Source organism: Gorilla gorilla, chromosome 8, assembly GCF_029281585.2.
Source record: "Gorilla gorilla gorilla isolate KB3781 chromosome 8, NHGRI_mGorGor1-v2.1_pri, whole genome shotgun sequence".
NCBI lineage: Eukaryota > Metazoa > Chordata > Mammalia > Primates > Hominidae > Gorilla > Gorilla gorilla.
Window position 1 is genome coordinate 144,267,924 of NC_073232.2, and position 15,125 is coordinate 144,283,048.

A 15,125-nucleotide genomic window follows, 5' to 3' on the forward strand; every position below is an offset into this window, starting at 1 on the left:
CCATCCTGGCCAACATGGTGAAATCCTGTCTCTACTAAAAATACAAAAATCAGCTGAGCGTGGTGGTGCACACCTGTAGTTCCCAGCTACTCTGGAGGCTGAGGCAGGAGAATTGCTTAAAGCAGGGAGTCGGAGGTTGCAGTGAGCTGAGATCACGCCATTGCACTCCAGCCTGGCAACAGAGCGAGACTCCGTAAAATAATAATAATAATTTAAAAAAAGAAAATTAAATAAAACATATTTTAAAATAAAGGTATTTGGGGGAAGTGTGATTTGCAGACTCTTAAGATATAAAGTCCTTCATAGACTTGAAGAAAATTTATGGTAAGTTAGACTTTAAAATAATTCATTTGAGCTCTTTCCTTTTGCTGCTGTGGCCGCAGCCATGAGCACGCTCAGGCTTCAGAAGAGGCTCGCCGCTAATGTCCTCCGCTGTGGGAAGAAGGTCTGGTTGGACCCCAAGGAGACCAATGAACTCGCCAATGCCAACTCCCGTCAGCAGATCTGGAAGCTGATCAAAGATGGGCTGATCATCCCCAAGCCAGTGACTGTCCATTCCGGCTCGATGCCGGAAAAGCACCTTGGCCCGCCGGAAGGGCAGGCACATAGGCATAGGTAAGCAAAAGGGTACAGCCAATGCCTGAATGCCAGAGAAGGTCACGTGGATGAGGAGAATGAGGATTCTGCGCTGGCTGCTCAGAAGATACCGGGAATCGAAGAAGACTGATCGCCGTATGTATCACAGCCTGTACCTGAAGGTGAAGGGGAATATGTTCACGAACAAGCGGATTCTCATGGAACACAGCCACAGGCTGAAGGCAGACAAGGCCTGCAAGAAGCTCCTGGCTGACTAGGCTGAGGCTCGCAGGTCTAAGATCAAGGAAGCACGCAAGCGCCGTGAAGAGCGCCTCCAATTCAAGAAGGAGGAGATCTTCAAGACTTTGTCCAAGGAGGAAGACACCAAAAAATAAAAGCTCCCCCTTTGTCTGTACGTACTGGCCTCTGTGATTACATAGATCAGCCATTAAAATAAAACAATCCTTTAAAAAAATCTGTTTTATTGAGGTATCATTCACATACAATAAAATGGGTCCACTTTAAGTGTCTTTTTCAATGAGTCTTGACAACCATTCATGCTGCATTAACAGCTGCGGCCATCAGGATGCAGACCACTTCCATCAACCCAGGGAGTTCTTTCCCGCTCTCTCCAGTCCATCGCCCACCATCTCCAGTCAATCCCCCCACACTCGTGCCCCATGCCATTTTTTTTTTTTTTGAGATGGAGTCTTGCTCTGTCACCAGGCTGGAGTGCAGTGGCACGATCTCGGCTCACTGCAACCTCCACCTCCCGGGTTAAAGCAATTCTCCTGCCTCAGCCTCCTGAGTAGCTGGGATTACAGGCGTGCGCCACCACACCTGGCTAATTTTTGTGTTTTTAATAGAGATGGGGTTTCACCATGTTGGTCAGGCTGGTCTCAAACTCCTGACCTTGTGATCCGCCCACCTCGGCCTCCCAAAGTGCTGGGATTACAGGCGTGAGCCACCACGCCCAGCCCCTGTGCCATTTTTTAAATCACTGTAGAGCAGTCTCACCTGTTCTAGAACTTCAGGATTCTTCAGAGAAACAGTGTATGGAATGAGCTTTATTTTCAGGAACTCACTCACACAATTGTGGAGGCTGACAAGTTCAAAAACAGAGGGTGCACAGGGTGAGCAGGGCAGCCAGCAGGCTAGCTCAGGCAAGGGCTGATACAGCAGCCTGGAGGCAGAATTTGTTCTCCAAGAAACCTCAGTATTTGTTCTGAAGGCCTTTGATTGATTGGATGAGGCTCATTCATATTATCAAGGGTAATCTCCTTTTCTCAAAGTCAACTGCCTGTGGGTGTTAACCACATCCACAAAACACCCTCGTGGCAATACTTGGCTTAGTTCTGATGAAATAACTAGATACTATACCCTCGCTACGTTGATACATGAGACTAAGTATGATAAAATAAAGGGGCGCATGCAGCTTGCACGCCTCCGTGTCTGGCTCCTTTCATTTTCATAATATTTCGGGGACTCATTTGGGACCGCTGTTTGTATCAGTAGTAGCTCATGCCTTTTAGTTACTGAATAGTACTGCCTTCTATGATTACAATAGGCTAGATTCTAATACACACCAGGCATTTTCAATTCAGCTGTGAGATCTGAAAAACAATTTTAAAAAATAAAATTGCTGTCAATACTCAGAAACTTGTAAACACCAATTAGAATCCAAACAGAGAAATTCATTGAGCTATTAGGTTGGCACAAAAGTCATTGCGTTTTAGCCAAATATTTTAAGTTTTTAGCATCATAAGAAGAATAGTTAAAAATCTCTTTTTAAAAAACAGTTAAAAATCTCTTGCTGGTCAGCTGATGCACAGTGGGATGCAGGGAAGGCAGCCCCCCAGTCTCAGGAATATGTTACTTTTGTGGCTATATCTTGTTTTTAGTTTAATTTAATGGGAGCTAATGAACCAGAAAATACATTCTAAACAAAAACTAATTATCTTGTCATCACTTCAAAAGACATATTTAACACACATTAAAGCAATTACATATGAACTAAGAATAAAATCCTACATGCCCCACTGGCTGAACGAACCCCCCTGTGGCCAGGGGGGCCCCAGGAAAACCTCAACACTGAGGCTACAATGGGGGATGGGAGGTCAGACAGGCCTCCTGATACCCCCGCCCTTTTGTGGTTTGGACACAACAGACCAGCGTTAACGTTAAGCTAGAGACCATAAGACTGACAGAACGGACTCTGTGGCAGAAAGATGCCAAATTATAAACAGGGCCTAAGGCCGTGCGGGGGGAGGGTGAAGCCACGCACCGCACACTTACAGAGAAAACGTCGTTCCCACTGCTGTTGGGTTTTCCTTCCCTCCAGCAGCTAAATAAGCACTGGCCTTGAGATGAGCAACATTAAGCAACTGCAGCTCCACCAGCCACTAAGTGACCCCCAGCCCTGCTCTAGCAGCCGTAACTACAGCTTTCACTGGACAGAAGACTGTAACTTTCTCCTGATAAGAAACCACCAACCTTGGACTGGTTCTGGCTGGTTTAGAGAGGTTGCACATCTGCATGTGCTCCTGTCCTGAAAAGACCTCTTGAGGTACAGGGCCTAGTCCTAATTTACTTACTTACTTACTTATTTATTTATTTATTTATTTATTTAGAGACGGAGTCTCGCTCTGTCGCCCAGGCTGGAGTGTAATGGCACGATCTCGGCTCACTGCAACCTCTGCTTCCCAGGTTCGAGGGATTCTCCTGTCTCAGCTTCCCAAGTAGCTAGGACTACAGACATACGGGCGCCACCACGCCCAGCTAATTTTTGTATTTTTAATAGACGGGGGGTTTCGCCATGTTGGCCAGGCTGATCTTGAACTCCTGACCTCAGGTAACCTGCCAGACTTGGCCTCCCAAAGTGCTGGGATTACAGTCGTAATATATTCAAATGTTTAGTCTCCCCGACAGAGTGAGACTGGGTCCTATGTTACATAATACACGTGTCAGGACCCCCTTCCTGCATATTCATAGCTCCTCCCAAAGCCTGTTGTCTATTTTAGCCAACCTGTTCAGCATAGAGCTCCTGCCCCAACCCCTCCTCCCACGAAGAGCCATCTCCCATCTTGGCCTGGGGGATGGCCACCTTGCTGGCTGTAACCATTTATAAGAAATAAAGTTCCTCTTTTTCTAAATTTATAAATTGTCAGGTTTTTAAGTTAACAAATAAAAGAGATCTGGTCATTAACTCAGTTTTTCAAGTGTCTTCCTGGGCAGATAGGCTAAATCTACCTTTTAAAAAGAAGATTACAGCCCCATTTTTCTTCTCTTCTTCTCCTCAACAGAGAAGTAGGTATTCACTGCCTCTAGTTCCTCTCCTGCCACTGTCCCCAGAGCCCTCTGCAAACTTGTGATCTGAGTCCATTCCATAGCCACTGCTCCGTCCAAGTCAGTAATGGCCTCCCAGTCCCTACAACCAAATGGTTACTCCTGTATACTCATCACATAGCATCACAGAGCAGCCACTCCCTCCTGTCTTCAATGGATCCTGGAGGTGGGTTCTCCAGGAGCCCACCTCGCAGGCTGCTCACTCATCCTCCACGTCCTCACCCCTTCAGGGCTCTGTCCTTGGTCCTGTCCCCCATCTGTCTTCCCTCCTGAGGTGACCTCACCCAGTTTCCTGACTTGAAATGACCTCTAAATGCTCTCACCTTGATGCTCTGGCTCTGACTTCCCTGTGTGCTCCCAGCCTGTCTGTGCAACAGCGCTATGTGTTGACAGCGAACCTCTGGTCGGGCTGCACCGCCCCCACCCAGCTGTGCCTTCTGCTGCAGAAACTCCATCCTTCCAGGTGCTCAGACCACCCGAGAGCAGGCATTCCTAAGTCCCTGCTTCCTCTCACACCGCATCTTTTCCATCAGCAAATCCCAGGGGCTCTGCTGTCGAAGCACTTTTCTCTGAAATCTGACTGGTTCTCACCACTCCACCCCATGTTCACCACTCTATCCTCATCCCCATGCCTGGTCAGCCCAGCTGGCCACCCGATTGGTCTCCCTGCTTCCCCTCTTTGGGTCCCCACAAGCTATTCTCAGCAGAGCATCCAAAAGCCCAAGTCCATCACGATCGTCTTCTGTTCATGAGCCCATCTCATTCAGAGTCCAAGTCCCCTAAATGGCCTGCCCACTGTCCATCCTCCTCCACTTACCTCCCTGCCTTGACTCCAACCTCTGGCCTCCCCTCCACTCACTCTGCACCCACGCAGCTTCTGGCTGCCTCCTGCCTATGCCAGGCATGGCCCTCCTTCCTGTCCTGGCACTTGGTGGTCTCCCCTCCTGGCCAAGCTTTCCTGGATGTCTGCATGGTTTGCTCTTTATCCTTGAGTCTTCTCCAGTCATCCCGTGCAAGACTCCAACTCTCCCCATACACATTTCCTTCTTCCCTGATTTTTCTCTCCAGCTCCGACCTATTATGTATTTATTTCCTTATTGTCTGTCTCCCCCACTGAAAGGTAAGCTCCACCAGGGCTGAGATTTCTCTGCTCTGTTAACCTCTCACCCCCAGGGCTGTGGAGTGTGCCGCACGTGGCAGGAGCTGTCAATAAATAATATTAATGGAGTGGACGAATGTTCCTGATTTGCAGCGACTGTCTTTTGGTGGTGCAATACCATCAGTGCCCACCGCAGCTACCCTGAAAGAAGTTCTGATTCCGGACATCAATCCCACAGGGACAGTCTCCCTGATGATAGCTCGACTTCAGATTTTTCAACTTTACGATGGGTAGATTGGGTATTAGATGCATTTTTGACTTAGGAAGGGCTTATTGGCGGTGAGGGTAGCCCCACTGTAAGTCGAGGAGCACCCATGATCGCTCAGTATGCCAGAGAAAACCACCCGCAAATGAAACGATCGGCCCTGTTTCCCTAAGACTGCACTGGGAGCTCCAAGAACCCCTAAGGTAGCCATCTGGTGAGCAACGGTGCCCTCCGAAAGGGAGGTGGACAGGGTTGGGAGACCGAGGCCGGCAGATGGGAGCCCAGGAGTTCGAGACCAGCCTGAGCAACACAGACCCCCGTCTCTACAAAAAATTTAAAAATCAGCGAGCCTGGCGGCGCGTGCCTGTGCTCGCAGCTACTTCCGAGGCTGAAGCAGTAGGATGGATTGAGCCCAGGAGGTCGAGGCTTTTAGGGAGTCGAGATCGCGCCCCCGCACTCCAGCCCGGGGAACAGAGCGAGACTCCGCGTCGGGGGCAGTGGGCGGGAGGCAGCGCTCAGGTACAGCGCGCTCAGGTGAGGCCGGCCCACATGCCCGCCCACCGCCGCCAAGCGCGTCCTCCATTGGCGGTTCCGCGGAGAACCCACGTTTCCATTGGCCGATACGGGATGGGGGCGTGTCCGGCCAAGCGGCGCCCTGAAGGAGTGTCCGGCTGCAGCTTAGGCTCTCCGGGAGTCCCCGGAGAGTAGGGGCTGCCGGCGGCGCTAGTGTTCTGGGGAGCGCCGGGTGCACACAGGCCCACTGCGGGAGGCCTAGGGCCGAGGGCCGAGGAGCTGGCCTGCGCCCGCCGACCCCGGCTTCCCTCCGCAGTCGCCCAGGCGTCCCTTCCCCCCTACAGCCGAGCGGCGCCGGGCCCGGGGCCGGGGTCGACGGGCGCAGGCGCATTGGGCGCCCCCGGCAGCCCCCGCGGCCCGCCCCGTCCGCTGCCCGTCCGAGGAGGCGGAGGGCGATGACGTCATCGAGCGGGGCGACGGGCATTGGGCGCCATTTTGAAAAGGGAAAAAAAATCCCTCCCCGTCGGCGGCGGCGGCGGCGGCGGTAGCGGCAGCCGGGGCTGAGCGCTCGGCTGCAGCGGCGCGGAGGCCGTCTCCCTGGTCTGCCGCGGTCCCCGCCCGTCCCGCCGCCGGCTGCCATGGCAGGTGAGGGTCCTGCGCGGGCCGGCGGGGACCACGGGGGCGGGCGGGGGCCGCGGCCGGCCTGACCGCCCCGTTGTGTTTGCAGGAGCCGGAGGCGGCGGCTGCCCCGCGGGCGGCAACGACTTCCAGTGGTGCTTCTCGCAGGTCAAGGGGGCCATCGACGAGGACGTGGCCGAAGGTGAGGCCCGCGCCGCGCCCCGCCCCGGGACCCTCGCGGACAGCTCCCAGCCCGGCCGCGGCCTCCGGGCCCCAAGCGTCCGTGGAAGGCAGGCAGGAGGATGGGGGCCGGGCGGGGCAGGGGCCAGGGGCCGAGCTGGGGGCCGTGATCGGGGGGCGGCCGTCCGCTGTCCCGGCCCGCGGGGCACGGGCGGAGGCGTCGGGCCCGTGGCGGGGCTTATGTAAGTCACCAAGGTCACGGGCGGCCGGGTCCTCCGAACCCAGCGCCTGGGGCTGCCTCCTGCCCGGGGCGGAACCGAAGCCCGGGGCTGCCTCCTGCCTGGGGCGGAACTGAGGAGACCGCGGCGGAGCCGGGGACGGGAACGGAGTCCATATCCTGCGCTCGGGCAGCGCGGCACAATGGCCCAGAGGCTGAGAACGCGCCTAGGGCTGGGTCGGGGCCTCGGCCCCCACCCGGCTCTGCGTTTCATCGCCGGTGCGCTCCTGAGCGAGCTGGTTGCCTCGGTTTGTCACCCTTAACAAGAGAGCTGGACTCCCTGATTCTTAAGGTCTGCTTTCTGCGGTTCTAAAATCCTTGAATTTTACTGTGAAGTATTGCTACTTTCTCTACTGATATATTTTAAGGTCTCTATTCCAGATTTTAATGTTGAACTTCATGGTATTACTTGAAGTTCACTGGTCTTTTCCTTAAATCATACTCTCAAATTGGCCCAGGCACAAAGTTTTAGGGTGGTGGGAGGGAACTGGGGAGTGCCTCCCGCCCCAGCTTCCCATGAAGCTTACCTGTCACCTTAAAGTTAAAAAGCTATGTAGCTTTCCTTTTTCACCGTTGAATGGAGAACTTGGTCCAGTCTTAGAAGTTTGATTAATATTTCAGATTCAGAGTCATAGTGACTTTTTTGTTGTTGTTCATACATCTTACTGAACATTGTAAACCTTTAATCTTTTCTTAAAAATGATTGGTGTTTGCACCAAATACACCTTCCCTGCCTCAGGTTACTAAAAGCCCCTTGTCAGACGTCCTGTTCACTTCCCTCCATCTCGGCCCCCCCAACCCCGTGAACTTTTACTCCCTCTTCCCTACCCTGTACCTCTCCCTGGCAGTGTCTGGTTTGGCACATGATCCCTGAGGACATCTGGAGATTCTGCGCCCCCTGGGACAAACAGGGCCTAGGTTATTAAGCAGGTGAAACTGGGCTCTAAGAAATGCGTAATATGTATGGTTTGAGATTAAAACTAGGTGCATTTTATGTGATCTAAAAAGTTTATTGATTTTATTTCTTTAAAATGCATTACTCTTTTTGTTTGATTTTGCATATGCTAAGCAAGTGACAGTTCAGCCTTACTCAAGTGTGATTTCTATCGCAAGTAAAGCAAAACTTGTTTGGGAGTAGGAAGGTGAGAGGGCTTAATGCTTGCCTTAATTTCTGTTAACTCTTTATTTTCTTTTTTGGAGACAGGGTCTCACTTTGTAGCCCAGGCTGGATGGAGTGCAGTGGTGCGATCTGGGCTCACTGCAACCTCTGCCTCCTAGGCTCAAGCGATTCGCCCACCTCAGCCTCTGAAGTAGCTAGGACCACAGACACGCGTGCGCCACCACACCAGGCTAATTTTTGTATTGTTGTAGGGGATTTCGCCATGTTGCCCAGGCTGGTCTTGAACTCCTGGGCTCAAGTGGTCTGCCCACGTCAGTCTCCCAGGGTGCTGAGATTATAGGCGTGAGCCACCGCACCTGCCTGGTTTCTTTACTTAAAAAAAAAAATTATTGATAAGCTGAATGAATTAAAATTTAAGTATAACTAAGGTCGTATATTTTAAATGTGACTTTACACATATGAAAATAGCATTCTTTCTTTAAAAAAAATCTTGGGCCGGGTGTTGTGGCTCGTGCCTATAATTCCAGCACTTTGGGAGGCCAAGGTGGACAGATCACTTGAGGTCGGGAGTTTGAGACCAGCCTGGCCAACACAGTGAAACCCCGTCTCTGCTAAAAATACAAAAGTTAGCCGGGCGTGGTGGCACGTGCATGTAATCCCAGCTACCTGGGAGGCTGAGGCAGGAGAATCACTTGAACCCGGGTGGTGGAGGTTGCAGTGAGTGGAGATCGTTCCATTGCCCTCCACCCTGGACAATAGAACAAGGCTCCATCTCAAAAAAAAAAAAAAAAATCTTGACAAATACTTTGTTCTCTGAATTAAACTGATGGGAACTTTTTGCAGTTTTAAATCCCTATTTTAAGTTAAATTTTGAGTAAATCCAAAAGTTTGGTATTTCGAGTTGTCGTGGTTTTTTTTGTAACATTGCTTTGTGGTAATTATCTGCATGTGTTTTGGTTATTGTATGTATTCAGAGCTTTCTATTTTAATCCATATATGCTTTGGCCGTAGTAACCCATCCAGATTAACACATTTATAAGTCACCATCGATTTGTCCCATAGTTGTGATACCGTTGGTTTGTATTAAGACCAGAGAGTCAGTAATGATGAAGGGAAGTGTAGTCGTTAGTCACCAGGGATTGCTGAGCAGCAAGGATCAAGAAGCTGGTCATGCCCAAACGCAACCTTGAGGGAGAGATGTTGGTGAGCGATAAGAGATGGGTGGCTGGGTACGGTGACTCACACCTGTAACCCCAGCACTCTGGGAGGCTGAGGCGGGTGGATCACTTGAGGTCAGGAGTTCGAGACTAGCCTGGCCAATATGACGAAACCCCATCTCTACTAAAAATACAAAAATTAGCCAGGCGTGGCAGGGCCGGCCTGTAATTCCAGCTCCTCAGGAGGCTGAGGCAGGAGGATCGCTTAAACCTGGGAGGTGGAGGTTGCAGTGAGGCGAGATGGTGCCATTGCACTCCAGCCTGGGCGTCAGAGCGAGACTCCATCTCAAAAAAAAAAAAAAGAAAAAAGGAGAGAGATGGCCGGGCGCAGTGGCTCACGCTTGTAATCCCAGCACTTTGGGAGGCCGAGGCAGGCAGATCACAAGGTCAGGAGATCGAGACCATCCTGGCTAACACAGTGAAACCCCGTCTCTACTAAAAATACAAAAATTAGCCGGGTGTGATGGCAGGCGCCTGCAGTCCCAGCTACTTGGGAGGCTGAGGCAGGAGAATGGCATGAACCCGGGAGGCAGAGCTTGCAGTGAGCCGAGATCGTGCCACTGCACTCCAGCCTGGGCGACAGAGCAAGACTCTGTCTCAAAAAAAAAGAGAGTTGGGCAGTTCACAGGGGTTTTTATCGTGCACTGCTGCTCAGGCTGTAGAACTTAAGGTATAGCAGATTTTGTTTGTTTAGATTTGTGGCTTGTGAGGCATTTTGTTCTTGAAGGTTTTGTTCTGGGCCAAGTTCAGCTCTGTAGAGCTTTACTACAGCCCTGCACTCTGGCCGTCTTTCTGCCCTCTCTGCAATGGGTAAGGAGAAGGAGCCTTAGAGATTAAGGCCTAGGTCCTCTCCTGACTTCAGTGGGGTGATGCCCAGTGCACAGGAAGTGGTGCAGGGGTAAGAGTAGGCACTCCTGACTTTGGAGGTCATGAAGTGAGTAACGTAGGAAAGCCTTTGGTTTTTGTTTTGATTTCTGTTTTGTTTTTAAAACTAATAGTTTTGGGCTGGGGATCAGAATCAACCTATGGTGAAAGTGCTGGCCTATGTAAAATTTGATGCGCACCCCCGCCCCCCCCCTTTTTTTTTTTTTTTTAAAGAATTGGGTTTAGCTATGGGTCAGGTCATTTTGCTGAGAGTTGTGATCCCACTGGGTCATCAGACTTCCCATCCCCCTGCAGGTAGGAGTAGAGCTGAGCTCACAAGGAAGTTATTAAGTGTCCTGCTGATGAGCAGGTGTATAAGCAGCAGTCAGTGGTGACTTGCCTCTCCTCCCTTTGCTGGAAGGTGGGACTAGGTGAGTTTATATGCTGAGTTGACCAAGAGTTAAAATAGTAAAACCAGGGGGCTTCCAGCAGGAAGCAAGTAGAAAAGTTGTTGTTAGCTTCTACTTCGATGATGTTTCGGTTCTAAACGGTGGCTCCTTTCTGGAAGTTGTTAACTGTTGTGCAGATTTTTTCTGCATGTTATGGAATCACCTTCATTCAGCCCTTGCTGCCTCTCCTGGAACGTACTTCATTCAGCATGTGATGTGTTTTGCAATGTCACATGGTATTTCATCCTTTGCTTCTCTGTCTGGTAGACTGAGCTCCTCAAGCTTGAAGGCTGGCTGTCCCCCTTCCCACCCCAGCCCTTGTAGAGGACCCAGCACGAAGGTCATGATAGGTAACAGTTGCTGAGTGGTCATTCTGTGCTAGAGATTGCTCGCAGTGCTTTTCCTATGTCAGTTAATCTTCACACAACCCAAGAAGGAAGGAAATACTGTTCTTCCCAGTCTCAGATGCAGAATCCAAGGTGTGGGAGCAATTAACTTGGGTCACAAAGCGAGTATATGGCAGGGCCAGGGTTTGAAGCCATGCCGACTGGCCGCAGAGCCGTGGAGTGCCGTATTGCTTCAGCGACCATTTGCAGCCAGCACAGTACTGATGAAGCCCCACTGTGGCATGTGGCCGTCCAGCCTTGGGATGGAGCTGTTCTTCTAAAGCTCGGTAAAAATCTTAGTACCAAGAGGCTTGTGAAAATGCTTTTGAAGGCAAATGAAAATGGAATGCCTTTAAAGGAAGTGCGTGTCAAAATGATAGAAGATTAGTAACAAGGATTCAAGAATAGCATCACTTTCCAACCAATTCTCAAACTATTTGAAGAGTAGATACCACAGAGACAGTAAGTAAGTGAAACACCTGCACGTCAAGCAAGTGCTGCAGCACCTTTGCCTGTGACATCACTTTCCACATGACTGCAACCTGCTTACCTGCAGGGAAGCTTTGGGTCTTGCCCCTTTATATATTACACTAATTGCTCCTATGGAGAAACCGTGGGGAGGGGTTGGGGGAGGAGGGTCTTATATTGAACCTGGTTTTATATAGCTTTATAGCTTGGTAACAGCTGGTTCCTTTCTTCTCAGAATTTGTAGTTTTAAGTGTATTGGGGTTTTATTTGTTGATTTTGCTTTAATCAGTTTCTTAATCCATGATCTATTGCTTTGAATTAGACATTAACCTGTTTCTAAAGAGATACACTAAACAAAACTAAAGGTTTGTTTGCTTAAGTCAAGCTTGAGTCTGGGGAGTTATGTAAGTAACATGGATATCTGGTTAATTTGGTAGGATAGCCTCTCGAAGGGAGTTTACATTGGTACTTTGAAAGAAACATTTTAAGTCGCAGAAAGGTAACAAAAATTAAGGTAACTGTAGCATCAGTACCAGAAAGTTACTGTTTCATTGAATGTAAGATAATGTCTGGCTCGGTGGCTCACGCCTGTAGTCTCAGCACTTCAGGAGGCCAAGACGGGAGGATCCCTTGAGCCCAGCAATTTGAGACCAGCCTGGGCAACATAGTCAACATAGTGAGATCTTGTCTCTACCAAAAAAAAAAAAAAAAAAAAAAATTTGGGACGTTTGCCAGGTATGGTAGTACACACCTGTAGTCCCAGCTACTCAGGAGGCTGAGGTGGGGGGATCGCTTGAGCCAGGGAGGTTGAGGCTGCAATGAGCTATGATTGCACCACTGCACTCCAGCCTGGGCAATAGAGTGAGACCTTGTCTCAGAAAAAAGAAAAAATAATAATGATTATATATGTATATATATGTAATCTTTGAAATTAGGTGTATCTTTTATATATAATCTCCTATAATGTCTTTTATATGTATATATAAAATCTACATCTAATTTCAGAGATACTAAGATGTGGGGAAATGTACTTAGAATCAATGAAACACGGTGTTGGTGAATGCAGAACTTGTCAGTCATATTTATTGATTTCTGCTGTGTACAGAAAATGGGCATTTGGTATTTATTCATTTATTTATTTTTTGGTCTTAATGGGACATGGTGTCTCCTTATTTGAATTATTTCCAGTCTGATTTCTATATTCCATTGTAGAATTTTCATTTACTTAATATTTATATCTGTGCCATTGAAGAGAACCTTCAGGAAAGCATCCTCTGGGGAAGGCCATCAAACAAGCAAACAGTCTAGTAATATTTTGCAGTTTGACTTATGAGAGTTTCATAGGAAGCCTCTGCCTTTAGGAAGTCAGTTGTATGCATTAAGATTCACAGACTCGCTGGGCGCGGTGGTTCACGCCTGTAATCCCAGCACTTTGGGAGGCCAAGGCAGGCGGATCACGAGGTCAGGAGATCGAGACCATCCTGGCTAACAGGGTGAAACCCCGTCTCTACTAAAAAAAAAATACAAAAAATCAGCTGGGTGTGGTGGCGGGCGCCTGTAGTCCCAGCTACTTGGGAGGCTGAGGCAGGAGAATGGCGTGAACCCGGGAGGCGGAGATTGCAGTGAGCGGAGATCACGCCACTGCACCTCCAGCCTGGGCAGCAGAGCGAGACTCCATATCAAAAAAAAAAAAAGATTCACAGACTCATCATGCTTAGTACAGCCACATCTTAACGCTCAGGAGGCTGGCCTGGTCATCGTTACATCGTGAAGTTAAGTTTACAAGATACGTGGTGGTATTGAATCATACCTGGTGATTTTCCATGTTCTTTGATTTTAAGCAGTCTGCTGTTCTGATGGGAAGTTCCAGGTTGGGTTTGTGTCTGCTGTTTTCAAGTCTGAGGGCCCCTTTCTGAGCTTCAGCTCGCTTATCTAGAAGTTAAATCAGAAGCTTTTTGTTAAGATCAAACAATGTGCAGTGCTGTTGCAACTTGAAAAGTGCTTTTCAAGTGTTAGATACAACTGTTAATTCTCTTGTATTTTAAAGTATTGGGGCTTGGTTTTAGCTATATTTAAACACAAAAATAGCAGTTTCTTGTTTTTCCTCACCTGCTTCATCTCCATCTACCCAGATCCCTTCCACTGGGCCTGGCCTCTTAATGTTCATGTTATTGTTCAGTGATTATTCCCATCCCTTGATCTTTGCTCCTGTTTCTTTCTCCGCCTAGAGTATTTATTTTGCTTCCTGTCCACTTCCTAAGCCCTGCTGATCCTTCTAAATCCACCTCCAATCCCACTTGGCGAGTCCCTGCTCCAGCTCCCCTCAGCGTTCAGTGTCGTCTTAGACTCCAGATTTCCCTTTCACACTGTGTTCCATGTTGTTTAGCAATTGGCTGTGTCCTGCTTGTGGTTCCCTTATTTTATCACGTGTATTATTAGGCTCGTCTCTCCCACTGGATGTCAGTCAGCATATGGAATGTCATGATATTACCAGGTGATGGAGAGGCAGTGTGCACGTGGAATTTGGTACACATCCCTTTTTCCCCCTCTTGAGGCTTTGTGTTAACTTGGCAAGTTATTTACTCTTTTCTCATCTGTTACACGGGTACTATTACTTGTGACCGTTACAGGGTTGCTGTGAAGATTCCAGAAAATGTATGGAAAGCTCTGACAAACAAACACGTTAGCTGGTGACTGTTCCGAGGCTGTTGTCTTAAGACACCCTCTTGCATAGGAAAATAGCTGACTCTGTCACTTCAGGAGCCAGTTTAAGAAAAATGAAGGGTAATGCAGGGGCCAGCTTTCAGCTTGGCACATCTGAAAAGTTCACAACAGCATACCAAAGGGCTGCTAGTGCTGGCTGTTGGAAATAGAAATGCAGTTCTTGCCTTCAGGAAACGCTGTTCGGACACAGACAAGCAGGTGGGTCCTTGCACCATGGCTGGACCAGAGCACACTGAGGCAATGTGAAGAAGTACCCAGTACACAGACTTGGGTAGGGAGTGGAGGGGAGGACATCAGGGTATAAGAAGAGGGAGGAAGGGAAGGGGAGAAGAATGTTCCAGGTGGAGAGGGCTTGGTGTGGAGGTTGGACAGAGCACGGTATGTTCTGAGAGGTCAGTGCTTGGCATGGTCCTCTGGCAGAAAAGGGAGTGGCTGTGATGAGCAGGAGGCTGGCTGGGGCCACAGGATGATGAATAAAGGACTTGAATCGTGTGCTCAGGACTCTTGAGTGATTGTGAGCTTTTCAGATCCTAAGCAGAGGAGCGACATCAGCTTTGTTTTTAACAAGGTCACTCTGCCCTTTGGAGAATGGATGGTGGTGGGTAAGAATGGAGATAGGAAGTTACTGCAGTAATAAAGATTGGGAAAATGGGCTTACTCTAGTTTCGGGGTGGCCAAGCTTTTTTGTAAAGGGCCAAATGGTAAGTATCTTAGACTTTCAGGCCATCCTGTCCCTGTTGCAACGACTGAATTCAACTCTGCCTTTGGCAGGAAGACAGCCATAGACCCTGCAGAGATGGATGGGCGTGGCTCTGTGCCCTGCTTCCACAGGAGCATGCCTACAGAAAACAGGCAGCTGGCCAGATGTCGCCCAGGTTGTGGTTTGCTAAACCCTGACCTAGAGTTGGTTCGCAAAGTCTTTTGGTGCTGGAATAATTTTATACTCTCAATAGTTACATTGAGGATCCAGAGAGCCTTTGTTTGTGCTGGTTATCGCTGTTGATGTTTTCTATATTTGAAATTA

The 15,125-nt window shown here is 49.2% G+C and overlaps 1 protein-coding gene and 1 pseudogene across 2 annotated transcripts in view; both read left to right on the top strand.

Annotated features, from left to right (window-relative positions):
• Nucleotides 1–382: 382 nt before the first annotated feature.
• Nucleotides 383–1,030, top strand: LOC115936039 (large ribosomal subunit protein eL19-like; annotated as a pseudogene).
• A 5,230-nt stretch (nt 1,031–6,260) lies between these two features.
• PPP2R2D (protein phosphatase 2 regulatory subunit Bdelta) overlaps nt 6,261–15,125 on the top strand; it is a 51,248-nt gene continuing 42,383 nt past the window's right edge. The window contains exons 1-2 of one of the 2 annotated variants that reach the window (XM_031015053.3): nt 6,261–6,443; nt 6,526–6,618. In XM_031015053.3, the coding sequence (XP_030870913.2) occupies nt 6,437–6,443; nt 6,526–6,618 (100 nt within the window). In that variant the 5' untranslated portion in view covers nt 6,261–6,436. The remainder of the gene's footprint in view (nt 6,444–6,525; nt 6,619–15,125) is intronic. The other variant, XM_055353837.2, reaches the window with a different exon arrangement.